Source organism: Bombus affinis, chromosome 14, assembly GCF_024516045.1.
Source record: "Bombus affinis isolate iyBomAffi1 chromosome 14, iyBomAffi1.2, whole genome shotgun sequence".
In the NCBI taxonomy this organism is placed as follows: domain Eukaryota; kingdom Metazoa; phylum Arthropoda; class Insecta; order Hymenoptera; family Apidae; genus Bombus; species Bombus affinis.
In genome coordinates, this window is record NC_066357.1 from 5414950 (window position 1) to 5441605 (window position 26656).

The 26656-nt window shown below is 31.7% G+C and overlaps 4 protein-coding genes and 1 long non-coding RNA gene across 19 annotated transcripts; 3 read left to right on the forward strand and 2 right to left on the reverse strand.

Annotated features, from left to right (window-relative positions):
- Window positions 1–95: 95 nt before the first annotated feature.
- Window positions 96–15907, forward strand: LOC126923875 (kinesin-related protein 8-like). Of its 3 annotated transcripts, none has more exons than XM_050737758.1 (11): window positions 96–296; window positions 9646–9770; window positions 9834–9973; window positions 10144–10273; window positions 10444–10581; window positions 10728–10904; window positions 10988–12268; window positions 12340–12488; window positions 12787–13127; window positions 13222–13488; window positions 13621–15907. In XM_050737758.1, exons 2-11 carry the CDS (start codon window positions 9654–9656, stop codon window positions 14997–14999), a joined length of 4119 nt encoding a protein of 1372 aa, XP_050593715.1. In that variant the 5' UTR covers window positions 96–296; window positions 9646–9653; the 3' UTR covers window positions 15000–15907. The 3 variants fall into 3 exon arrangements, with proteins under 3 accessions (XP_050593715.1, XP_050593713.1, XP_050593714.1); XM_050737756.1 differs by lacking the exon at window positions 96–296 and adding an exon at window positions 3780–3904; XM_050737757.1 differs by lacking the exon at window positions 96–296 and adding an exon at window positions 3780–3904 and having other exon boundaries at window positions 12790–13127.
- Window positions 1027–8657, reverse strand: LOC126923883 (pickpocket protein 28). Of its 6 annotated transcripts, XM_050737782.1 has the most exons (15): window positions 8642–8657; window positions 8399–8495; window positions 7030–7091; window positions 6151–6427; window positions 5692–5789; window positions 5504–5620; window positions 5039–5242; window positions 4696–4813; window positions 4212–4360; window positions 3786–3987; window positions 3048–3318; window positions 2721–2841; window positions 2535–2660; window positions 2307–2398; window positions 1027–1410 (listed from the first exon to the last, which is right to left on the reverse strand). In XM_050737782.1, exons 4-15 carry the CDS (start codon window positions 6424–6426, stop codon window positions 1223–1225), a joined length of 1962 nt encoding a protein of 653 aa, XP_050593739.1. In that variant the 5' UTR covers window position 6427; window positions 7030–7091; window positions 8399–8495; window positions 8642–8657; the 3' UTR covers window positions 1027–1222. The 6 variants fall into 6 exon arrangements, with proteins under 6 accessions (XP_050593739.1, XP_050593738.1, XP_050593743.1 ...); XM_050737781.1 differs by lacking the exon at window positions 8642–8657 and having other exon boundaries at window positions 8399–8540; XM_050737786.1 differs by lacking the exon at window positions 8642–8657 and having other exon boundaries at window positions 6151–6310; window positions 8399–8497.
- Window positions 15908–16567: 660 nt separating the features above from the next.
- Window positions 16568–24931, reverse strand: LOC126923913 (uncharacterized). Of its 8 annotated transcripts, XM_050737867.1 has the most exons (10): window positions 24563–24931; window positions 24339–24466; window positions 24204–24268; window positions 23960–24100; window positions 23728–23877; window positions 23361–23559; window positions 22490–23280; window positions 19762–19799; window positions 18738–18986; window positions 16568–17143 (listed from the first exon to the last, which is right to left on the reverse strand). In XM_050737867.1, exons 7-10 carry the CDS (start codon window positions 22491–22493, stop codon window positions 17027–17029), a joined length of 408 nt encoding a protein of 135 aa, XP_050593824.1. In that variant the 5' UTR covers window positions 22494–23280; window positions 23361–23559; window positions 23728–23877; window positions 23960–24100; window positions 24204–24268; window positions 24339–24466; window positions 24563–24931; the 3' UTR covers window positions 16568–17026. The 8 variants fall into 8 exon arrangements, with proteins under 8 accessions (XP_050593824.1, XP_050593822.1, XP_050593826.1 ...); XM_050737865.1 differs by having other exon boundaries at window positions 22490–23559; window positions 23968–24100; XM_050737869.1 differs by lacking the exon at window positions 23361–23559 and having other exon boundaries at window positions 22490–22602.
- LOC126923938 (uncharacterized) lies at window positions 21387–22876 on the forward strand. The gene is made up of 2 exons (XR_007713358.1): window positions 21387–21686; window positions 21926–22876. It is a non-coding gene; the product is annotated as an uncharacterized LOC126923938 (long non-coding RNA).
- A 155-nt stretch (window positions 24932–25086) lies between the features above and the next one.
- Window positions 25087–26653, forward strand: LOC126923909 (histone RNA hairpin-binding protein). Its single transcript, XM_050737853.1, has 3 exons — window positions 25087–25457; window positions 25542–26112; window positions 26189–26653. Exons 2-3 carry the CDS (start codon window positions 25577–25579, stop codon window positions 26328–26330), a joined length of 678 nt encoding a protein of 225 aa, XP_050593810.1. The 5' UTR covers window positions 25087–25457; window positions 25542–25576; the 3' UTR covers window positions 26331–26653.
- The last annotated feature ends 3 nt before the right edge of the window (window positions 26654–26656 follow it).

The following is a 26656-nucleotide window of genomic DNA, read 5'->3' on the forward strand; positions in this document are numbered from 1 at the left end:
AAGTTTGAAAATTCGCGCGTATCGAGGTGCACTTGCGCAGAGACAGTTCGTGATTCTAGAACGACGTGACTCTAGTCCTCGGCATCGTACGACGAGTGAATTTAGTTACACCCGTACTGTAGTCCAACAAACATGGCGTCGTAGAGAATATCGAATTGTGTTTAGTGACTGAATGTCTGAGATTGTGTAGTGTGGCGATTTTTCAATTACTGTAGTATTTTGTTATCACGTTGACATATTCCTGAGGATGTTACCCGACTACGGTTAAGATTTCACTGAGAATTCCACACCAAAAGGTAAGTCATTTGACAAAGTGCATGTCTTTCGAAATAACATTGCTGTTTTGTTAAAGCGATAGTAGCTTATTTAGAAAAATGATAATTAATTTTATATTATTATAAATAAATAAAAATCTGATATTTTTAGTTTAATATGTGTTCTGTCGTTATGTTGCAATGACAGGTTGTAATTGTTTCTAACACAGTATGGTAGTTACCGTATGCGGCATATACATAGTTTAATATCGCGAATATTTGAAGATATATATGAAATTATTCTTTAATTGAATAATAGTAAAGTAAAGATTTAATATATACAATTCAATTAAATACTATATACAAAATACAATTACCTGTTTTAAACATAGAGTAATGATTATTTACTTTATTTCAATAACATAAAACTAGGAATTATAGTTACCAAAACCGATACTACTTTGACATATAATTTTAAAATTAATATATAACATATGTACTTACAGATAATTGCCTATATCTACTTAGAACCAATCCAAATTATAAATTTGTATTAGAGAAAGATAAGAGATTTTATATTCTATCTAGTCCATTCTGCAAACTATGCAATGTAATTTATTAAAAATCAAAGAATTAAAAAATGTATTTTAAACATATTGGTACTATTATATGGATGGAACACTTATTGTCAGTATATCTACGTTTAATTGTTAATCCATCCTAAGTATGGAACAATAGAAAAGTTGAATAATGAATAACAAACGGAACTGAGTACACTAGTTGAGAAGCACATTATATTCTCAAATATATTTCTTCATAGTACATTCAAAAACTCATAAATTACATAATAACGCACATTTTTGTAGATCAAACATCTATTTACATGCAATTTATATACTAACGATTAACGACAATAGAACTTTTGTCAAAAATGAGTAAGTTTCTTGAAAAAAGTAAGAATAGATAGATCATTGTACAAAAGGATAAACGAGGTTAGTATTAGAGTCGAATGGTTGCACGTGAAGAGTATTATCGCGAGAAACATGCCTCTTTTTGTATATGCGGCACCAGAACCGCAATGTCGCGAAATACATGATTTCCACCAAAGAGAGGAAACTAAAGCCCATGAAGAGACCCAACAAGCCACCAGTATTAGCTGTATACAAACAATTATGTAATTGAGATCCTTGAACTTTATAAAACTTTTTATAATTTTGAATCATATGCTTTTGTTCAAATTTTAACAATTCCAGTGTTTCGCTAATCTTATTGTACCTTATGACTTTATTAGGGTTCTAAACAACTGAAGAGCGTTTTATATATATGTACCACTATTGTTCAAACGCAATTTTTAAATGTTTAATGGAGTTGTAAATTAAAAATTTGTTTCAATTGTAATTAATATTTACGATAATTGTAGTTGATAAAATTTAGAAGTATTAGATTTTTATATTATTTCATTTTTATTATCTTTCGTGTTTGATTTTTTAACTAATTCATATTACTCAATTAAAAGGTCCGATTGGTAACGCATATTACATTATATTTTAGTGTCACCATGTGTTTAAACCCTAATGAAAGTAAAATACTATATATTATGTAAAAAATTGTTCTCATAAAGCCATCCCAAGCTTTGTCACATATTGTTGTAAAATACAATGGAATAAACAAGAAGAAAACAGTTAAAAGCCAAAAATTTGTGACCAAAGGTATCAGTAAATTTATGCTCCTTTATTGTTTTTATAGGAAAATATACTATACGTTTGTAATGTAAAAAAATGTGTTGACGATTTGATTTATCTTCTTTGATAAGTATGTTTATATACTGTTAAATTATTACTATCATAAAAAATGAATCAGATCGATATTAGAGCTGGACCCAAGGGATCTACATGAATCAAAAAAGGATTAGATAGAAACATGCGGCAATACATAGCACTGGAAAGCCATTTATCGTCTAGACCCAAAGTCAACATTTTGGTCGCCATTTTAATTAAAAAATGTTGTTAATATGAATCATATATTACGTAACAAAGATTAAGATCTACTTACATAGAAATTCTGTGAAACCAAACAACTCGTTCTTCATATACTTAGTGAATTGAGAATCGACGAAGAACAGGTGGACCACCGCCATGTTAGTACTAATAAAGAAAAATCGTTCCAATTATTATGACTAATCATTGGTATAAAAAATTATTACTCTTTACTATATTAATGTGTATTATAAATAAATAATAAATAATAATTTTCTTAAGCTAAAAGAACAAATAAAATTACGCGAAGTATTCTTTGCTTTTCTTCACGTAGCTGTCAGGAACAATGAAAGAGGACACCAGTTTGCTCTGTGAGATTTCAACGTTGTAACCGATCTCGAAGCATCCGGGGTAGCAGTTGCAACTGGGCCTGTAAAAGATATGATTTGAATTCTTGTTGTGTCGGAATCTTCTGGTGAGAGAAGCTTACGTTTCAGAGACGTTTAAGGCTATCCCAATATCATCGTCGTAAAGTTTAACTTCCATTGCTCTGCGAGCTTTCATCGCACATGTATCGTCTTTCTTCTCACAGATTAACGTGTTAGAGGATTCTGGAAACAAATGGTGAATCTAATTTAGAATTAATTTTTACATTTTAGCTTTTGATATTGAAGAGAGGACATATATACTCATACATAGAAGGTATGCATGTTACTTCACAATAAGATAAACATAATTATTCAATTCAATTTTACCAAAAGACCATACTTAAAGGATCATTTAAAAATTACTAAAAGGAATTCATCTAAAAAATTACTAGGCATGTAATACTGGACGCAATGACAGATCTTCTGCGTGAAATTCGCCTCGCATTCGAGGATGCAGTTCTTCTGCGTGTAAGTTCTGTAGTAACGTAGCTTTCTCTCCGAGGTGAAGAAGCACTTCCTCTTCTTTAGAGGAACAGAGATTATCGACTTGCTGGCGGACAATATCCGGGGCGCTATGATCACTCTAGTCTCCTCGCCCGGAGTCACAGTGAACGCAAATTCGGCGATCTTTGGTGTCTCCACCGGGTTATGCAGCAGCATCTGTGAAAACATATTCTTATGTTATGTTATGCTAAATATCGTATATCCTTTCATTTGCAATGTTATGTATATTTCAAATTTTAACTCACATTTTAACAAACAGAAAAGATTTCTAACGTTGTAAAAAGATGTTTCAACAGTAGGTATAATAAGAATTTTTTCATATTTGGTTGAAACTCGGGCTGTTTTTCAATTTAAGACGGAAGTAATCGAAAGAATACAACAGAATAAAATTGATACCTAATGCTTAAAAAATGGTTCATAACTTTTTGCTTCTCTTATGTTCTTTACAATATTTTTATTAAATTCAATGTATATTATAATGTAAATATTGACAGTAAAATTTGTTAAATGTTACATTAATTATGGTATGATTTTAGATTGTAATAGTGGTTAGATGAACGATTAATATATAGTAGTAGTTTGTAATACTATCCAGATCAATTTCATGATCTGAGATAAAGTACCTTGAAACCAACACTAGCAGTAGACGAACAGTAATATTCATCGACGTCTACATCAAGAACCAAAGTCAGACCATAATATTGTCCAGCACCGTACGGTCTCCATGGAATGGAATCTGGAGGTACGTTTTCATCGTATCCGGTTTCGGGATTCCAATCGATGTTGTTGAATGGGAACGTCATGTTGATGTCGGACCAATCTCGTCTGCAAGCAAAATTCAATTTATCGAATATGGAAGACTATTTCGAACATCATCAAATTAATATTAAATTAATATAATAGAAGAATTGTTAGGAATGTAGGAATTATCGAAGATCACAAAAGACTTGGTCAAACATTGGATGTTCGAAAATCTAAAAATGAAACTATCAGAAGCAAAGAAAAATTCTGATTTCAAATGTAAACTGTTATTTCTGGAATTTACTTACGGATTATAAAACAGGTACTTTCTGTCGACAGAATTGAAATTGCAACACATCCCTTCATCTGTCATGGTGGGATTAAATATCTTCTCGCAATCAGTAACATTCCCGTGCCATTTGCACAAATGCAGCATGTCTGTACAAGATTGCGACACCTATTGAAGAATAATTAATGACGTACAGACTTACTTATAAATATTTAAATGAATGTTTCAGTGCTTTTACTATAGTCGACATTTACAGATTATTTTCAGTACTTCGAATTAATTATAATCATTCCTGTGTTCCTGTAGAACTTTTTATTCACATCTTTAATTGCGCGAGAAATAAGGCAATAATATATGTATAATTCTTAAAATGAGATTGAAAGTACTCTTTATCTTGGGACATCATAAGACAAGTAGACTACAGAGATATACGAATAAGATCTAACATTGTTATCATGACAATCTCATAAACCGTATGTGCAATTCCATTGTGTGTTACATACGTTGATCATAAAACGCAGGACGTTATCCCAAGTTATCGTGCTCTCGTTGAAACTGCGAGGCGACATACTTTCAATACGACACATGTCCTCCAATAAAAGCTTCTTGCGTATATCGTTCCTGTTGTTGAATGGTTCGTTGTAATAAATGTTTAATTTAACTTGCGATGATATTTTAACAAAATATAAAGTGAAGATTGAATTGCTTAACTCTTATTTAAGACAAAAACGGTATTAAATAAAATATATTATTTAGCTGTTTTAATAAAATATGCAATTCCTTTAATATTTTGTTATTAAAAGAAATTTTTTGGTAGATCTTTTTATCAGTTGCTTGAGAACTCACCCAGCGTTTATACGAGCTGCCTCGCTTTTTTTTACGTTGTTCATGTTACAAATGGTAACTGAGGGGAACGGGAACTGGTCCAGGGACACCGATTCTGGACTGAGAGCAATGATAATGGGTGTCGAAACCCACTTTCGATATAGGAACCAAATATAATAAGCGGCTGTTAGGACCGCTAATGTAAAGGAAATTACCCAGAAGATTCTGTGAAGGAGGTATTAAATTTTTAGTTGTTATAGTGTAATCGGTGCTTGTATCTTCTTAATATTCGAAGATAAGTATTTACAGAAAATAATACAAAAATAAGATAAATGTTTATGAACAAATTTTCATTTAAGACAACAATTAAGATGTTATAGAATTGTATTAGAATTGTTATAGAATTAACATTTATTATTTTGAACCCAAAAATTTGTTCGTGTATTAAATGAAATCATAATATTAATTCAAACTGCACAGAATTACCTCTCGACAATAGACAAATTCGAATCTCCGATATAACGTAAGCCATGAAGAGTACTATTTGTACAATATTGCTTCATAATGTTCGTAACCCTTATGCATCGTTGATTTTCGTTTTTACTAAATTCACAAACATATTTTAATATTTATTTCCATCTCCGGTATATCATCACGTCGCTATCTATTATTACCTTATACTCTTGTCGTCGTCATTGTCACAATGCATCAGAGGACTTTCTTTCTTGCTGTGCCTAGACCTTAACGCCGTATCCTTCGGCCGATACATAATCTTGTGAAAAGATTAATTCGCATGGAAAAAAAAAAATTTGTAAAAATTTTCATTCCAAATAGAGAACAATATACTACTGCATGTAGAACCTTTTTCCAATAAGGGATCAAATTTTTCAATTTTTCTGCTTGCAGTGCTTTCTACGAGCACTCTTCGATTAGAATTACAAGCAAATTAATTACAACAAAGAAAGCCATAAGATTTGAACAAACTTCTAACTAATTTCATCCTTTGTTCACAAATAATAGGATTTGACGTTTAAACGCATCGAACGAATTTCTTAGCAAGAAGTTCGATTATACATTTAACTGCATAGTAATTAAAGTTTCGTTCCAATGTATGGAGCTTTTCATTCTATTACCTTGAACGAGGCTGGTCGAACTTTGAAAATATCTGCCGTGGCGTATCCTTCTAATCTAAGAGGATGTTTGTACGGGTCCTGTAGATGTACAGTGTTGATGGAATAAGGTATATTAGGATCGTGATTCTTCAAATATTTCAGCGTGGCCCTGTCAGTGGTCCTGTAAACGGTTTCGATCGGTTCTGCCTTATTCTTGTCCTCTGGTTTCGAATAATCCCGATAGTACAGCTTTACCGGCATTGCATTGATATCTTGAATTGCCCGATTGCTATCCATACTGCATCATTATCACAAAAAATTCACATTCTCAGCGATTTTATAATCGACCTTTGGCTATAGGTATCATTTCCTCAAGCTTTAGTCTAATCTCTTTCATTAATACTATTTTTGACATCTTTTACGATGATTTGAAATTGTTTTTAAAAAAAGCTACAGCAGGCTATTGCTGTATTTTAATATCATAGTAAGCGGATCCTAACGTGTTTGCAATAAAGAGCGCAAGATCATTTTTAAAAAAACATCTTTTTATCAAAAATTCTTATGTGAAAGTCGTATTTTCAATTTAAACGGGAATAACGTATCGTTTATAAAATAATTCTTTGCAAGAGGAGTTATAATAGCCGAGTAAAGTTCTTCTTCGCGAAAAGATGTCAACTGTTGAAGCTTCAGACGTCGTAAAGAATGCCAACCGATAAAAACGCAGAATTTTTTATGAAAAGATGTAGTACTTCGTAGGTTTAAAACAAGTTTCTTTCGAAATGAGATTCCGTGCAAAATAACCATTGTTTCTATATTACTATCGTATTAATTTACAAAAAGTCATTCTATATAAGCAGTCGTATCGATCCCTTAAAAAAAGAACAAGCCACAGTGACTTACCCTGTTCTCTATTTCATAAAAACTCCATAATTCTTCACATTTCACTCTCTGAACAGCATCATCTAAAGAAATATCAATAAAATACAAAAATCTCTCGATATATATATATATATATGTATGTATATACTATTTATCACAGGAAAGATTAATTGAGAATTTAATTACTTATGCGAACGACAAAAATAAAACTTCCACTTTCCTAGATTTGCAAAAAATGATTATAATATCTACAGAATGATGTAATAGGCGCCAAAAATAGGATATTAAAGGCGTAATCTCTAACTAGAGATACGCTAAAAGTATAATTTCGCTATGGAGAGGTTTACGTCTTATCGAGTGATGTTTTTTCGCGCAATTAGACCGACTGAAAAGTGTGTTAGCTTGGCGAAGGATGGTATACAGTGTATTTTCACCGGTCCTTCCAACTATCGATGAAGGATGTCTGTCAACCGACTGGGGGTGGGCACCGACATGGACATCCTTTTAACTCGCTTGGACAGGATCCTCACGTGCCAATAGTTGTCTGTTGTCTTTAGCGTATGCCAACGCGATGACACAGATAATTTTAAATGACTGCTTTATCGTACTCCAAAGGAGATCTATTTCGTATAGTTCGGTTGAAAAATGATGGAAAATTTGATTGGCGGAAGTGCCGCTTCTACGCGTCTCCTTTTTCAGTATTACGCGTACTTTTCCCTTTTCTTTTTCTTCTTTTATATATATTTAATGTATATTGTTATTATCGTTGTTGTTATTATATGTTAATAATTTGTATAATATTTGTTTGAATTTGCGCAATATGAATGCAATCGTAAACTGGATAAATTGGTAAACTCATTAGCTACTATGATTTCTATTTGGAGTTTGTAAAATGTAAAGACACAAGCATGGTATTTTAAAACATTCTAGCGGAGAATCTTTTGCTTGAGAAACATACTTTGGTTAAAAATTAATGGATTAATTTAGAACTCTTGAATGTAGGGCAATGTTGTAATGTCTTTGATATTTAAAGAACCAGAGAAGCCTGTACAATGAAAATTGTGTTCACTAATGAAGCAAAGCATGTACATGATCAATTGTCTTTCTTTCTTCTGAAACTTTCATTTGAAGTTTACTTTACTTTTCATTTAAAGTAATGAACCAATATAAAATTGTTAACTATAACATTTAACACAAAACATATAATACCAGAATAATTATTTGTTAAAGTAACAGCAGGATTTATCTAATGCAACTCCATTTATTTTTGTCAGACATAAAATGTTAGACTCTGTTCCATACTGAATGCCATATTCTAGACGTTTCTCGAGACGAGAAAGTCATACAATGCTGGAAACGAGACACAAGGCCATTCGAAGAACGTACTTACACGTTATACGAATACCGAGCAGCGAAGATGATCTTGATGGGGCGCGATTTTTCAATGAGATAGGAAAGGGAAGTGGTATCGGTGTTCCTTTCACCAACTGTTGAGACCAAAGTATAATTGTAGAAAGAACGTCGTCTGATCAATATTAAACAACTATACACATGAGCACATATTTATATAACTTATGGTTTTCAGATATAACAGTGAAAGAAGCGATAAAAAGAAATTATTGTATGTACGTACTACAAAATGTACTTTGTTCTTTATGAATAATTACCGCGTATCTTGTAGAGATCTATTAAGAATTGCATACCAACTACCAGTAATAACAATTCCTATTTATATTTCATGAATGTCTACTAAAAATCACAAATATTCTGTAATATATCTTAGCGTAAAGTAGAATTAAAATAGAATAGCCTGCGACTGAATTATTTAACGAAATTTTAATATTTGTCAAGTGGTTTTTCGTGCATCTACATGGATGCAATGTAAACGAATAATATATCTATATTCAGAGACAATTTTTTCATCTTGTCTTGCATACATATAATTACGATAATCGTATCTTATAGTAATCACTCAGCTGCATAGTTGAAAGGTGTATACAACAATTATCTACACGGTGGAAGGTTCTGTTGTTGATTGCGAAGTGCAAATGTTTGCAGAACTAGCGTAGTACGCGATTAAGCAACATTTATTCGCGTTATCGTGCAAATATTACCTTCGACATTCAAACGCGAAAACGAGCAGCATGAAATTTTTATGAAACAGACCTAATCTAAAGGATATGTAACTTTAACGTTGAGGGGGGTGAGCTTGCACTTGTGTGTGAAATTATTTACATTGACACTCATTGGTCGATAGTAGGTCATCGTTGTTTGCTTTGTGTTAAAAAACGTTGCAAGAGATGACAGTGATTGCGAAACGGCGGCAGTTTTTTAAATTACATACGATTCTATCTAATTAATGGTACATTTGCAATAATATCGCATTAAGCACACTAGCAGGTTTGAATATGTAATATTATATAATTCCTAAGTAAAAGTAAGAAATAGGTCACTTTGCAATTAGCGCAGGAATCTTAATTATTTTTTGGCGTATGATTGGAAGGTTTACGAGTTCTTCTTTTCTTAACGATTGGAATATTTGAAAGTAATTTTAATTACAGAGGTAAATAAATTTGTCGAGTTGGTTAATTGTATTTCGAAAAGTTAGATTCGAGCATGTTTTTTTCTTCATTTAAGTTACAGAAATGACGAAGAAAAATAGGAAACGAAAATTGGAGGAGGAGGAGCAATCGATGATCGATTGGGAACGAGAGAACATTCTTACAGAAGAAACAAGAAATGAGATGGAATTCATGTGGGAGGTAGATATTTCTATTACTTATTCCATTCACAAGTCCTCTTTTGTAACGTTTAATTGTTTACAGATTCCACAAATATTCCATTTTCTTCATCTGGCAAAAGAAGCTCTGAACATACCTCATTTGTCCATGTATGAGATGGAACGAATGCTGTTGATACCAAGAGCTTCCAGACAATTGGCAAATATCATGACGTCGTTGTTAAGGTAAAGTAGAATCTAGAATCGCAAAAGAAGAATTCAAACATTTTAGATTTCCTTCCAATATTGTTCTATATAAAAATGAATTAAACGAAGCAAATGAAATATTAAATATTCCAAATATTTTTGTAATCTTATCAACTCTTCCATGAAATTAATAATACTTTTGGTTTTAGTTCCCCCATGTCCAAAGCAAAGTTGAGGAAAATACCACCGATGCCGTACGAATTCTGGACAAATATTCTTGCATACAAGATGAAGAGCTGGTTCAAAATTTACGAGGCTAAACATCAGAATGCGGTAAAGGTGAGAGTTTGTCGTCTTTGTGCTTGATAATGATAATGTTGCTTCAATGTTGTCACTTATTACAAAGCATTGCATCGCGTGTACAACTATCATTATCTGTTTAAATAAATTAATTTTATACGTGCACATTTTGTATTACAGTGATTAAAAATGTGATGAAAGATTTTTAGATTCTAGAAACTATCGGTGTGGAACCTGAGTTCTGGAATGTTTTCCCCGATGCTCCTCTGTTAAATGGCAAGGATTTCGAGGAGTTGACCTTCAGACAGAAAGTTTGGCTTCTGAAAACAGTCTGTGATACAGTCATGGTATGAAAAAATACAATAAAAAGAACAAAATTAAAAAGAAGCGTCCCGCGCATAATAAAAATCAAACTTTAAAGATTAGAAGTTTAGAAATTCGTTTAATTTAATTAATAAATTCTTTAGTTGTTGCTACAAAATATAATTTTTAGCACACTAGAAAAACTGTGCAAGAGGAAATTGCCAAGCAGCCATGGGAAAACCAATTCGAAACCGTTCTAGGCACCGATCGTTATGGGGCAAGATACATTTACTTTCCACAGTTTCTTAAAAGTGATCTGAGAGTTTACAGACATTGTCTTGATAACAACATTTTATCAACAGTAAAGGTATCCAATCACTGACAATTTTTAGTTCACTTTCTTTTTTCATTGTATCATTTATGTTCTTACTAGTATTATTTCTGTTTCAGCCGATTAAGCCGAAAATAAAGACGCAGTTAGAGAACAAAACATTGGTTTCAAAGGATTTAATGAAAAAGAAAACGAAACATAGAAAAAGAAAATCGCGATGGAGTAATGGATTACCACCAAAAACAAGGAGAAAGTCAAATAAAAGTGATGATAAATATCTGAACGATTGCAAGTGCAGTAGCGACAGTGCAATAGGCTCATTGACAAACGAGGACACGAATTTTAGTAGTACAAGCACCTGTAGCAATAACAATAATAGCAGTAGTAATAATAATAATATTAACTTAAATACTATCAACGTCGAAAGGTCGGAAAGTTTGTCGAAATGTTCAGAAGTAAACATTATATCTGATAAAACATGTAAAAGTACAAATTCGAGTGGTTACGATACAAATAATTCTGTTCGAGATATTCCTGGTAAGAAGTCATCTCAAAAAATGTTTAAAGGATTTTCTGGCAGTAGTAATAACATTAAGTGTAATATAGAAATAATCAATGGAATTTTGAGCGATTTAAAATGCGAAACTATCGAGGAAAAGGTCACAGAAAATAACGACATATCTTTGACACAAGTTTCACAAGATAAATTGAAGATAAATCCGACGAAGCAATCATATTTAGATGCGATGGATGTACATATAAACAAAGGTGATTCTGTCGATAGAACTATTGATAATTTGTCTAGTATCTCAAAAACAGATGACGAAAAACTGAATGAAATTATCAGTGCAGAAAATTTGAAATTGAACGATAAAAATTCGGACAACATGCATGGTGTTAGAGAAACACATCAAACATCTATCACGTCGAAATCCGACGATGAAAAATTAAATGAAACGAGGACTCACGTTCGAAAGCAACAAAATGATACTAGCTTATCTGAGAACAAAGTGGATAATAGGATTCTCAGACGAAATGGAAGGCTCGCTAAAGAACAGAAATCGAATAAGGAACAGTCAAACCAAATAATTAAAAATGATACAACATCTTCCGATGATAAAGATCTTTCTTTGAGCGAATTGAGAAGTATGTTACAAAAAGAAGCGATGGAGGATGATTTTTCTTTTGACGAGAATAGTGAGATTAAATACAATCTTAGGAAATTAGATCACCTAAAAACGGAAGAATGGAAACGGAAAAAGGAGAATTTTAATACGATGCTTTCGGAGCTTAGTGTCTCAAAATTTCAACTTGTGGCTGACAGTGTTAATTCACTAAGAGACCTTATTTCTACCTTTTCACCAAAAAATGGTAGCCTAAGTACTGATACTGACGGTGAAGTACGTAATGTCTTTATTTTATCTAGAATTATTTTCTTTTAGCCTTTTTTTTAATTTATATATTTCTTCAGACGGAACTTATATCTCCATGTGAAGTAAAATTGGTGAAAAGAATGACAGAGTTGCTATCTTCTTTAGAGGAAATGGAACCTGCTTTGCGAGAGTCGATGAAAAGAGCTAGAGGAAAGCTCCAAAAGGAATGGACTAATTTTAAGGAAGGGTATATATATTTCATTTATATTAAAGCATACAATATCATCCACACTATCAGATCTCATCGAATTTCATCTGGGAGTAACAATAGTAATTTTGAAAGATTGAACAAAACATGTATATCTGATAATTTGTTTGCACAATTTTTTACACTTAATACTCCCAGATCAAAAGATCATCCTGCCTGAAACCTCTTAAACTTGCTACAATCTATATATGATCTGTAAAGTGGAACTCATCCACCTTCTTTCAGTAACGTTGCTTTCATTGAGTATGTATGACAGACAAGTTGCTGTATGTTGTAGCAGTGCGGAGGATCAGGACTCATCTGGGGAGGGTCTTGGCTCTAATTGGTGGGTTCTTGGATCACAGGGCTGTCAATTGTCAACTTCCGGAGACGCAACGTTACAAACGTTACCGCAGTCTACCATATCCCCAGCTGGCTCCCAAAATATCTCCAACAAGATCAAAGAGGAATCTGTTAGTCACGCAGAACACAATAAAAACATCAAACAAGAATGCACAAAATCTCAAGATGAAAGTTTACAAAACGAAACGCAAAGAGAACAATCTGAAAGAGACGAAGACAACAGTCACAAGAACGAAGGAATTGAAGAAGAGACAAAAGAAGATTCAAGCGAAGAAGGTATAAATAAGAAGCAGTGAAATGACAATAAAATGTTTTAATTTTAACAAGATTATTAATATTAATAAAAAATTTCATTTTATTATGAAACTAGAACAACAAACGCGAAGAGTGTTACGAGCTCGGGGCATTTCCTCATATACAGAACAATTTTATTCAGACGATGAGATCGAAGAGAACGAGCTGGAAGAATGGACCGACGTTGAGGCCGTGTACGCGGCTCCCAGCACACAGACAGGTCCATCCACTTCATACCTTACTCCGAAAGTCAGATACTCTGACGATCGGACAAACGAGGAGGAGGACTCAGACCAAGATTGGATTTTACCAAGCTCTCGCAAAAGGAAAAATAAACGTCCATGTGAGTATAACAACGTAAAATTATTATAATCAACACTTCAGTAACTTTACCAATTTTTTAAAAGTATTATAGAGCATTATTATATATTATATATTTTCATAAGGAATAATCAATGAAACTTATAATTTATAGCTGCCAATAGAAGATTAAAGTCTTTCCAACACAAGTTACAAAGCATCAAAATTAATGCTCTCCAAGACGCAGCAGAATCAAAAGTAACCTCTTCAACCAAACTTAACAGTGAAAGGGAACTTCCTAGAATCAGAGAAATCCAAATATGCAAACCAAAGAAACTGATTAAGCCAGAATCCTCTAACAAAAACAATACAGCAGACAAACAAGAGGCTGTAGTTGAAAGTAAACCTAAAGAAACAGTGCCTTCTGCAGAAATAAGTTGCAAAGTAGAAAATATCGCAAGCGTGCATTCGGAGTTGGACATCAAAGACGAAGGCCCGATCTATGATTCTACACCGAATCAGTTCGATAGCTGTTACACGGTTAATTCTAATTATGTAATGCTCAAAACTGAACCGAATCCAATGAATTATTATGTGATGCAATCAAATTCTGCAACTGTCGTTCCACAAAGTACAATCGTGCAATCTGGTCCAATGATCTCAAGTATTATACCACCGATTCAACAAGGTTATTACGTACAAGGGGGGCAAAATTACATTATCCAAAATTCACAAACCAATTTTGTACCTTCCCAACCATTCCAATCTCAAGGACCACAAATGATAGCTCCACAACAATTTGTCAACCATCCTGGTTATGTACCTTACATGGTAGCAGCTACTCAACCCCCAACTGGATATATTACTACCGGTCAACAAATTCTTCCGCAAGAAATACCCCAAAATCCTTCGTTTTCAGTTCAGCCTAATCCTACTTCAGTAACTAAACCTTTGCAAAACAGGTATTCAGCGCCAAGACAGAGCTATCCACATCTTAGTGGAGCTGTTATAAGAAGTAATATGTCCATAAGAGGAAATACACCGCGACTCAATAATTCCAAGGTCATGAAAAACGTTCAACAGCAACGCACCCCTGTTAGGATGCAGAAACCGAAGAAACCAACCACATCTTTGGAAAACACCGGTCAGAAGACTACTTCTTTGATCGTTCTCAGCGACAGCGATGATGAAATTGAGATGATAATTACCGAGAAGACCAGTCCTGAGACTGAAGCAGAAAAAGCAAAGAGTACATCTAGGAGAAACATCGCGCAGACTAAGCAAAAGTCAACACTCACACCAAACGTGACGGAGGTACCAACGAAAGGTGTGATTCCTCCACAGATAATACAACGCATGAATCAAGGAGGGATCTCTATAACACCAGTCAAACCCACACCACCTGTTCAAAATACTAATACACAGTTGGTAGTAGTTGTAAACGAAACTGGAAGCCATTATGCCTTAGCATTGCCGAACGGAAGCAAGTTGATTCTGACTCCCGAACAGGTCGCACAGATTCGAGCTTCGAACGGTGGGAAGCTAATCTTGTAAGACATTATTTTAATTCTATCTTCAAAATCTTTTATAGAATGAATAGAATATATTCGTAATTTCTGGTTCACGTATATATCTTCGAAATTGATGTTCCTACAACAAAGATCTGTATAATAATATCTGGAGCATTCTGGAGCATTTTGTACCAATTTGTACGCGAATATCAAAAATTGCTATACACTATTTTAAGATAATGAAACCATCCGTATTTGAAGTGTTACTTTGACTATTATTGGATGAGTTTATTCCTGAATCATTTCATTTTGTGCTTATGAAGATCTTAAGGAAAACATAAGGAATTTTATGCATTTATCTATTCAAATGAAAAAGAAGGAAAATCTCAATACATTAGACATGCATATATGAATACACTAAACATATTCTAAATATTGTATCTTTTCGAATATTTCTCTTCCCACATTGTAACGTTAGAATGATACTCGAAACCTGTGATGTCTACAACAATTTTTATATATTTTTGTTACGCCATATTGAAACAATATTTGTATTATACAAATAGATCGGAAATATTAACAAAACATTAATTTGTTTCGGGTTTAAATCAAGCTTAAAACGCTTAAGCAAGACATTACAAGATAGCGCTATTATACTTTGCATAATGAATAATATATCTGTCTAGAATGTTTCTTTTATAGACTATATTTATAAATTGTTAATTTTCACCATGACTCGAATTTAAACCAAACATTGAAATGATGCACTTGAGGACTATGATAAAACGTTATTGTTTACAGGTTGAATTGCAAAGAAGAGTATTTTATATACTGTTCAATTTCGAATGATATCAGGAATACGTATTATTACTGAATAACATGCATTTTTTAGGTCACTATTATAATGTGTAAATAATATTCTACATGAATAAAATAATTATTAAGACATCACTCGCGTGTAATTTGAATTATAAAAAAAGCTATATTATAATTATAATATAATAATTATTATAAAGCTTATTGAAAGCCAGTAAATTCGAATATATAAAATTACGAAGTTAAAGATTTAGTAAGTACTGTACAAATTACTACAAAAATGTACAACTCATTTGCAGTAAATAAATAATTGGAATAATTACATTATCTAAACTAACATCATTTGAATAAATGCAAATAAGTTGTATGAGATATATTTAATTTTAATTTCTAATTATATCTCAAAATATATTTATTAATAACTAATTTACTCATAGTTCTTGATGTGAAATATAATCACAGGGCAATGTAATGCTCTTCTGTATTATTTATTACTCAATGCATAGATCGTTGATATTGCTTCATGTATAAATCAGAAATTCATTGCACCAGAACAGTATAATTTTTTTATTCTCACCTAGAACGATGAATTTTATGAAGTACATGAAATATTGCTTTTGACAAACATGAAAAAGTTATGTTATCTTTAAGTTAAATATATTGAAAAATTTATTTTATTTGAACAACGTTAAATCGTTAAAAATATAGTTATATATATAATATTAATTATATACCTTAAATCTCATACTACATATTATATTACTATATTTAAAAAAGGGGGTCACAAACTGAAAATTTAATATATGAGATTGTTTTTTATTTTACATATAATAATTTACAAAGTCGAAAATAGTATTCGTTGGTATATATTATTTTCTCGCTTTACAAGCTCTGGCGCATATATTACAAATATATTACAAAAATATGCTAAATAAGCTTTGTACACTTTGCAGTGAATAGGAACGTTAAACATTTCAATTAATAATGAGCATGTGTTCTTTTTAACTATCAATCACAAAGTAACTTGAATTATTTACAATTAATATTATGAAAGATTGTATGAATCTTATCACTGTGATAAAATCAATTGAGAAAAAGACACATTTCAAGGAAATTAAAAAATTAAATTACAAGTAAATTAAAAAGATGGCTAAAGCAATTAGAATATAAAAAAATATTAAATTGGTATTAGAATATTCGTCAATAATTGTCCTAGAAGAATGCCATTATGCCATATATGATAAATTTTTCTTATTAATCACTATCTTCAATTTGATTCCTTTTCTTATAGATATCTTTATCAAAAGCTAGGAATTTTGTTAAACGTGAACCATTATATGGTGTTTCACTTCCTGGTGGATGTAGTCGCATCTAAAACAGACATGCATTTATAAAAATAATATATGTATATAAAAAAAAAGATTCCAGACTTTTAAATTAATAATTATCTTTTATAATTTGGTCAAACATCATGAATGAAATACTACCTACCACAATACACATGTTTGATGAAGTCTTCAGGTTTGTTTCATGATTGATGAAGTTCAAGAATGAATTAATATTTTGGTAAATAATTTCAGTTAATTAACAAGTTATATTTTCACAAGTACAGATAAACGTAATTTTGTCACATAGAAGATATAAAAGACATTCCAAATTTTTGTCACAATTATAATTTACATTTTATCATAGAATATCCATCTGACAATTTAGACGTGCACAAATGAATCAAACGAAACAAGATGATGCAAAGTTAGTGTGCAATCGGTTATCAAAGTATCAGCCGTCGAAGCTACATTTGGAGAATTAATGATCAATTTGCCCAACTCCTTTGTTAGTTTTATTAATGTTATTACGGAAAAGATATTACAAATTCCGGTCACCAAGCACGGAAACTACAAAATAGCACCGGTAAGATTGGATCTTACAATAAAAAATAGAAAAAGATGAAGCATTAAATACTTTATATCACTTACAATGAAAATTTAAAAAAAATTATATAAGAAAGTGAATTCACTATAAATATATATCCTAATATCGTCACGTGGTATGATAACATTTTAAATGCTAACATGAATAATTTAACTAGTTAGTCTACGTTTCCTTCTTAAATTGATCGTATCTATAAACTATTTAATTGGACGTTTGAATTTGGGGAAGAAAAATGTTTTGTAATTATAGGACTGGAGGTTGCAAGCTTGAGCATTAGTGGAGGGACCCATTTGCAAAATTGCACGCATTGCTTGATCGTGCAGCACCAATTTCTCATCTATTTGTCGACGTAGTCATCCACGGTGTTCTCATCTCCCTCTGCTTTGTTTCTGAATCGCTTCTGCAAGAAAACAAAACCGACACCAGTCGCGTTACACGTGATGGACATGATGTTACGTTGATGATGATCGGATGATGCGTGCATCACTAGTAAAACTTAGCTTAGCTTATTTCTTCCGTGTGATTCTCTGAAGTTCAATTGGAAGCATTTTATTTTATTAATTAAATGTAAAACAATTAATGGAGATTCTTTAACATACAAAATAGACGTTAGAAATTATAGATTAAACTAAAGAAATAAACTTGAATTTTAAAACAGGTCTAAGTCAGGCCACATTTGAAATTTTTTATAAAAACTCTGTTAGAATAAAAATTGAAAAGTCTATCTGGAAATTTTCGCACATTTATGTAAGTAACTGTTTCCATTCTCGCGTTTTCGACTTCCAGTTAAACCTCGTTACAGAAAGGTTTAATCGCGTTAACGTAGAACGCGTAAAATGCAGCTGAAGCGCATAAGCTCCTCTTTAACAATTCAATCAAAACATTGCTGTTTCTGTCTTATTCATCTGATTCGTCCCAGCTGGTTGCACTTGAGTACACCTTGTTCTCTGTTCATACGCGTTCCAAGATTTTCCCGAGGTTTGACCGCTTTCGGTGAGAAATTTCGAGGCCCATGACCTCGACGATGACTCACCATAATTCTGTACTTCTCTTTGCACGCGTATTCGGTCTCGTCCACGTCGTTGTAACAGTCGCTCTTGTAATCGGGTGGGATCGGTTTCCCCTCGAATTGGCAAAGCCTTGACAACGGTTTCGCGTTCACGATCATCTTCTGGAAACCAGTCGGTTTCTGTTGCGGGCAGTAGAACACATCTGGAGTATTTTTGTCGAAAACAATGCTCTTCCGCATCATGTCACCAGCCTCCACTGTCAGAAGGATTACCTATTAAGAACAATTTCTTTATTATTCTAATTGTTCTCCAGTTAGAGAATCTTCTTTTTTTAATTTTTAAGTAATTATTTTAATTACTGGAATTATTCATCTAAGCTTTGTTAAAATTAAAAAAGCATAATATCTTCTAGAAACTTACTTATGTAACAAAATCTGCTATAATATGTATTAGAAGTTCTAGTCGTTTAAGTAAGTTACTGAAAAAAATGATGCTTTTTGCAAATTATAAAAAGACATTTCAAAATTCTAAGACACATAAATAGAATTACATAAACCTCTATATCTCATTTTTTAGGCTTTTTTTTTTTACCAAGTATTTTTACTTTGCAAGGTAAAGAAAACATTGCTGCTTTAAAAAATCGTTACAGTTTATGTCAATCTTCATCTCATTTGATATGATTCATACGTCATTAACTGCACTTTCCATTTGTGAAAGGATCGATATTCTTCGACTCCGAGTTCGCGAGTTTTACGCAAGAAAGCAAAGTGCGCAATTTGCGTGCGATTTCTTCTAAAGTTCAAGTAGAGTTATATAGAGTCAACAACAAAGGAAGAAAAAAGATTGATACAAAAATAATTCGAGATTCTGTCTAAGCCGTTGAACTTAGGTATGAAAAAGTAAAGTATAATCTTTCCTCTCACGATGGACGATTTCTCCGATTCATCGGTTCGCCAGCAACGAATTATGTACAATGCATTCATGATTAGTTCCGGAAGTGTGAAAAGCAGGAAGCATAAGAAACCGTGATATATCTGATATACTTACGGCAAGCATAGCCACCACACTACAAGCGTATGCGATTCCTGAAAAAAGAAAAGGATGATTTTTACGAAATGAGAAATTTATGAAAAATAACAAAAATGATAAAAAAGTTAAAAATATATACGGATCTTGATACTGTCCCAGAAAAAAGATACTATGACAATGGGTGTGATTTTTGAAGGAAATAAAATAGTTTGCAATGCTTGAAAGAATTATTATTTTAATAAAATAAATTGATAAGGTGCAATTAATATGCGTTACTTATTAAGGATTATGTGAAATAATAATAAAAATAATATGCGAAACTAACAAGTATATGTAATTTAGAAAAGAGGAGATGAGAGAAAGGAGAACTACTATATATGTAACTCCAAACGAAATGAAGAAATGAAAAAGAGATCGGTTTCATACTTAAAAGGCGGGGCACTATTGGGACAGAGCTAAAAGTTTCATTCTGGGCATGGAAACTTACGCAAGTTGGCTTGTGGACATGGTTCATTATTAAATGAACGTAAACGATAAAAACTGGGCCGCGAAGAAAAGGAGTCAATGCCATGCATGTTCATTATACGCTCGACACGATTTTTCTTCTTTCAATTGAATTCACTTACGGTATTGTCGTTCGACTTTACTAAATTGTTAACTGAATTATTGTAATCCATGGCTGCAAAAAAATTTCGAAAAGGAATATCTTCTACACTTATATTTTTGAGATTACAACAATAAAGACTAAAAAGAGAGTTGTTTAACAGCAAATAGTACTTCAATACCAATAACTTTTCTTTGGATTTTCATACAATGGAAAATAGAAAAGAGAATAAATAAATTATTAATAACAAAGGAAAGGTAGAATAGAAAGGAAGAAAGAACAACAAATTCGTTACGTAAATATCAAAAAACCAATATGAAGAAAATTCTTTCCAATTCTCTAAAACTACACTATTTTAAAACCGATATAGGAAATATTTGTTTATTTTTCAAAAATTTGAAGAAGATGATAAAGAAGAAAAACAGAGATATTTGTTTCACAAAGACATCTTATCAAGAATACATTTACATTTACATAAAGAGCATAATGATATGAATCAGAGGAAATTGTAATCGTTCTCTTAAACTGATCTTTGCTTTGGATTTATCTTTAATTGTACGTGACGAGTGGGAGGATACAGTCAGACAGACATCATTTTTATCCGTTGGATCTACTATCGATCCTAGGCAACATTCAAGCGCATTTCTGCAAGGACGACGAGGTCGGTATGGTTCCGTGTGGTGCATTCGATCGGGTTGCTCCTGTTTCAAGATACTGATCTCGTTGAACCGATACCCTCCTGACATTTTGTTGACACCACGCGACACTCGTGAATAGAAATAAGAATGATCAATCAAATTACATCCATCACCTTTTAATTCGTCTTATAAATGATGGCATATTTATAAAAATATTAAAATGCCGTTTATGTAAATCTATAAAGCTAATCTTGGACGAATCGATGTTTCTAGTTATGATGCCTGCAAGTAAAATAAAATTGAGTATATAAAAATGAAAAATATAAAGATTACTTAACGCAGAATATTAATTTAATGGAATTCTATTAACTTAATATATTGATATAATAAAACGTATTGATTTCCAAACATAAAAATAAATTAAGCAGGTTGTTTATATATAAAAATCTAAGAATTAGAATCAAAGAAGGCATATGTAACTTATCTCCCAAACAGCTGATTCCTATTTCCTAATCGTGATGCTATTCTTTTCTAGGTCAATGTTTAACGAGGTGTAAAAGCATAAGAATTGCGAAAGTGATCGCTGACTCATCGTTTGTCAGAAATTAAAGACAACTATTATCGATTGCAATTTTTAACGAAAAACGATCCAGAAAGTACAGTCTGGAATCTTCAAAATATGCAACGAGATGCATTTTAATGTAACATTTCTTCCTTGACATTTGTCTATGACATTTAAGATCTAGTTCATTCACCGTAGTAAGCATAGAGTTGCTAATTTGTCCTTCCATAGCATAGGATTGTATCTTTATTTTTAATTGATCTTCCGCTACCTTAAATATCGCTTAAATTCTTAGAAAAAATAATACACTTATTTCATAATTAGTTTTAGAAGATAATTACCATAACTGTAAAAATCTCAATATGGTGATATTTTTAGCGAACGTAAGACTTAACCGACGTGCCAAAGCCTTTTAAGTAGCGGATACCATATCGATACCGATCAATCACGTGAGTAATTCTTTAATTATTCTGAACGCAACAATACAAACATAGATATCTATAGTTTCAAATTTAGTCAGTATTTAAATTCATTGAACTTGTAACTATCCTTTGCACGATTAAAACAGAACCATACAACAGATCCAAAAATTAATATTCAAATCCAGCGTTAACAGATAAATTTTATAATAAATGTAATTATTATAACATTATTATTATTATTTAACAAATTATTATTGATGACACGTCAACATGGAAAATACGCAACATTATTGTTATGTCAGCAAAGACATATAAGCACAGAATCTAATGTACTCGTGTGTCTCATCCTGCATACCTAAACGAAGACGCAAGGCATTACTGCGTGGGTTTCACCTTTGATTTATTGCTTTCGCTGCCGAAACAAGCTTCAATACGTTGCAGCGTTTCAGAATCGAGCGCGGCAAGCAACTTTAAGTTTGTCCGTTTCGAATAAGTTGGCGCAAACAGGATTGAAACTTACCCATGCTGGTGAACGTGTTCTGCACGGGAAAGAGCACCTGTTGATCCACGCGAGACGGCGTCTCTTCGTTGACTGAGATTGCACCGGATTCGCGCTCCCCGCAGGCACTCGTACTGAAAGTGAGTGCCGTTACGTTATACAGGATGTACCAAAACTATAGGACTAACAGTATCCACACAACTATGGAACCTAAACCTCTCACAGAAAGAGCATAAAGAATAAGATATTTTGAATAAAATATGACCAAAGAAAACCTTATCTTGGAAAAAATAATCTCCCTTTTACTAGAGAGGTTTAAAATGCAATGACTAATGCCAAGTACTTATTGTTAAGAACATCCTTGTATAGATATATTTTATAACAAATAAAATGTATAGAAATGTAAAATCGTTACTATGGTACTGTTGTTTGATAGACAGTTTCGGAGAATTTGAGGAGGAATGGAGTGGGTGTTAGGTGGGCAGGAGGCCCACGTCATTTCCATATTCAGGTTCGATAATGTCATCAGTTTCTGGTGGGCTTCATTCTGAGGGTCGAACGTCTTCTAATTAGGAATTCGCAAGAAGTACGTTGTCGCGCAGAATTTTATTTCACGATCCTTTTATAATAATATTAATAATAATATTTGTTCTTTGCGCGTATACAAAATATATCGCATATTTTTCTTTCACACATAGCTTGAAAGTACGAGATATCTCGTACGAAAAGTAAAATTATTATTTCAAATATAATCTTATTAAACTTTATTAGATGGGTACTTAAAACAAGTTGTAAACAGCAGTAAAACAAAACTGTAAACAAGTTGAAGAAGTTACATATTAGCAGCCTGAAATATGAATAGAACATATTAGATAAATATTCAAATACGTACATATGTATATATAGTAACATTTGTTATCTTATTTCTTGTTATACCAATTCATCAAAATCAATATCCCGAGAAATTCAGAAATAAAAGTGATTCTTTATACGAATTAGTTTCAATATCAGCTATGTTCTATGTTTTAACAGACACTTTGGTATTAATATTATCATTGATCTGCATATTATCTTGTTGTTTCTTCTCACTTCTAAATAAAATATATAGTCATATTTTTATGGTCACAAACAATATTACTTTCAATATATGTATAAAGAATTCTTATATATATCTTATATATATTATTTTTAAAATAAAATATATGTATTATGATGAACATCTATAATATTTATATTAGTAAAAGCAAATTAATATATACCAAATACTGAAATAAAAGCTCCTCTATATTTGTATCCTTTTTGAATATCATACTTTGCATAGGGAACTGTCTGTCTATCTAAGTATTCCTTTTTAGTCTGGAACTCTAAATTACTTCTGGTCTTTTTCCATGCTCAAAATCTTTTGATGTCTATTTAAAATAAATAAGAATATTAAATTGTAACTATTACATATAACATAATACATATAAATGATTTCTTGTTTCACAGTACCTCTTTACCTTAATATAAGAAGCAATTGATGTTTTTTACCAAGTAACTCTAAGGTGTAATAATATATATACTTGGCTTTTCTGATGTTTGTATTTGAAAATTTCAAATTTAATATAGCCTTAATATAGCCTTTAATATAACCTTTAATATCAAATATTAATGTTTACTATTAGTCTAGTAAATAAATTTCATAGTGATCCGCAATAATATATTATAAAAATAACTATAGTCTAATAGATGAAACCTTTTCATGGACATCTTTAAGAAAAATTTCACTAATTTTAAGACTAGTTGAAATAGTTCTCTTATCTAAATAATAAAATTATAGAATTAAATTATATATAATAATTTGTATAATGATGTTAAAATAAATATTTACATTGTGATTAACTTAGTGTTTTCTGCAGAAGTGGTATCTACAATTACATCTGCTTAAAATTGTGTAATAATATCCACTTCTAATTAAAATCAAACATCAAAATGATTTGCCTTGTAGAAGCATCAATACTAAAATGAAAACTATATTGCAATCAATATTATAACATGAGTTAAAATAAAGTTTTACTATTTCTGTAAGTACAGTCATAATATACATAAACATACCCATTCTCTTTCATAAATTCCATTGCAACCTCAAGTACTTCAATCCAACTAAAACAATGGTTTTTACTTTTTAAAGACATACACATCTTTACAAAATCATTTGGGACCTAAAGATCTGTAAATTCTATACATGTTTTGTAATCTTATTGCATTTACCTTTTAACCTTAAAAAATGTATAAAAGAATAAAGATTACTATTATTTTTTACATATACTAATGAAGTCTTAGGTAAAAGAACCGGAAAGAAATAACATTAACTTGTATATTAGAACCAAGTAAGAAACAGCAATGACAATATATATGAGCATACTTATTCTGTTTTTATTAAAATTTGATTTATACTCTTTTGCGCGCCCATCAAAGATGTTTACAAACCGATGCGGGAATGCGAACTTGTCAAACAAAAAGCGCTAGATTATCGCCGACATCTTGTAATATTCAATTTTACGAAAAGGGTAGTGAGTTTGAAATAAAGAAAATGCGATAGAATCCTAGAGCGATATGCATGGAACGATTATTAAGAAATGAAATTTTGGACGATCGTTGCTCTCGTACTCGTAACATATATGTTCTATAAAGATCAACAACGAAAAAAGTTTCAAATCTTTTAACCTAAGTTGAACTTGAAAAGTTGCTTGAGGTGCGCAAATGTTAAATTATCAGAAAAGGCGCGCATTGTAGAATTCGTAACAATTGTAAGAATGAACTTATTTTATAAATTTGTTTAAAATTAAGTGCAATTTCATCGCGTGTTCGAAACTTCGATGTTTAGTGATCACAAAATAATAATTATATTTCACGAATTCTTCTATTTATTACGGAAACGCACAATTAACAATTTCCTTCTATGTTCTAATAAAAAAGTTGTTTCATTCATTTAGGTTATTCTTGTTAGGTGAGATACTATTTATTTATTGGTTTTTCTTGTCGGTTTAAGGTTAAACTGTTTATTTGGCTTAACGTTAGTTTTATCTCGTAGATTGTGTTACAAAGCTTTTCTACGATCGAAATAAAATGGAATCAGACATGCATTCTTCGCGGACGCAATTAACAGAAGAAGATGATGCTCTTCTTAATGAAGCCATTTGCATGAGTTCACATGAATTGACCAAAATAGTAGACTCTAATAAGGGTGCAAAGGGGGAGAATTTTTTAGAAACTAATTCTAGTGCAGCTAAGACAGATATTAATAGTGAACAGAAAAAGGAAGAAGATATTAGTTCAAATGTGGAAATTGATAACATGTCTCAATTCAGAGAAAATCAAAGAAACAATGCAGTCAGTATAAGTTATGAAGATAATGTAGGGAATAAGCAGCATGATGATGGTTTTCGCAAACGAACTAGGGAAAATCAAATAAATGATGAGGATGCAAAAGTTCCTCGTACTAGACACAATAGTGATTCAAGTTCTACTACTAATTCTTCAGATAGTAATAAGAGACGGGTAGAATATGAAACAGATCCTAGAGTATTAGCTCGTAGACAAAAAGAAATAGATTATGGAAAAAATACTATTGGATATGATAGATACATACAAGCAGTGCCTAAGTAAGAATATTGTTTATTAAGATAAGGTCAGAAATATTTATATTGAAAACTATTACATTGGTTATACATATTTTAGAGAAAAACGTACAAGAGAACATCCAAGAACACCGCCAAAATATATTAAATATAGTAGAAGAGGATGGGATAGCATGGTAAGGTTGTGGAGGAAACAACTTCATCAGTGGGATCCTCCACAAGATAGCAATAATTCTGATTAAAATAACCTTATGTTACCAACATTTTACTTTATTATGCAAATATATCTTTCTGTGCATCATAGTTCCGTGATTTTTATATCTGTATAAAATTTTATAGAAAGAACAGAATTAGATGAATTGTAATATGATTCTTGGTACGTTCTTACATATGAATATTTACATGTATTTAAAAGGTTCAATTGCAATACAAAAATGAGAAATGAAAAGTATATGTAACTGATAGTCAAAATATACAAGACTTGACATCACTATATGTAAAGATTCAAAAATGTGTAAATAGATATTCAAGAAGCACTTAAGAATAAAACCCTTTTTAAGAAAAAGTA

Excerpts from the sequence above, each read along its gene's own strand:
- LOC126923913 (XM_050737861.1), bottom strand. The coding sequence starts at position 24,648 with ATGTGTATGTCTTTAAAAAGTAAAAACCATTGTTTTAGTTGGATTGAA. Across the intron at positions 18,987-19,761 it reads GTGTGGTGGCTATGCTTGCC|GTAATCCTTCTGACAGTGGA; the intron begins GTAAGTATATCA and ends TGTTCTTAATAG. Across the intron at positions 17,144-18,737 it reads AAGAGAAGTACAGAATTATG|ATGCGACTACATCCACCAGG; the intron begins GTGAGTCATCGT and ends TGTCTGTTTTAG.
- LOC126923909 (XM_050737853.1), top strand. The coding sequence starts at position 25,577 with ATGGAATCAGACATGCATTCTTCGCGGACGCAATTAACAGAAGAAGAT. Across the intron at positions 26,113-26,188 it reads TACATACAAGCAGTGCCTAA|AGAAAAACGTACAAGAGAAC; the intron begins GTAAGAATATTG and ends TACATATTTTAG.
- LOC126923883 (XM_050737782.1), bottom strand. The coding sequence starts at position 6,426 with ATGGATAGCAATCGGGCAATTCAAGATATCAATGCAATGCCGGTAAAG. Across the intron at positions 3,988-4,211 it reads AAGTACCTGTTTTATAATCC|ACGAGATTGGTCCGACATCA; the intron begins GTAAGTAAATTC and ends TTTTGCTTGCAG. Across the intron at positions 2,399-2,534 it reads AAAAGCAAAGAATACTTCGC|TACTAACATGGCGGTGGTCC; the intron begins GTAATTTTATTT and ends TTTCTTTATTAG.
- LOC126923875 (XM_050737756.1), top strand. Across the intron at positions 10,274-10,443 it reads AACATCAGAATGCGGTAAAG|ATTCTAGAAACTATCGGTGT; the intron begins GTGAGAGTTTGT and ends AAAGATTTTTAG. Across the intron at positions 13,128-13,221 it reads AGAAGATTCAAGCGAAGAAG|AACAACAAACGCGAAGAGTG; the intron begins GTATAAATAAGA and ends TTATGAAACTAG.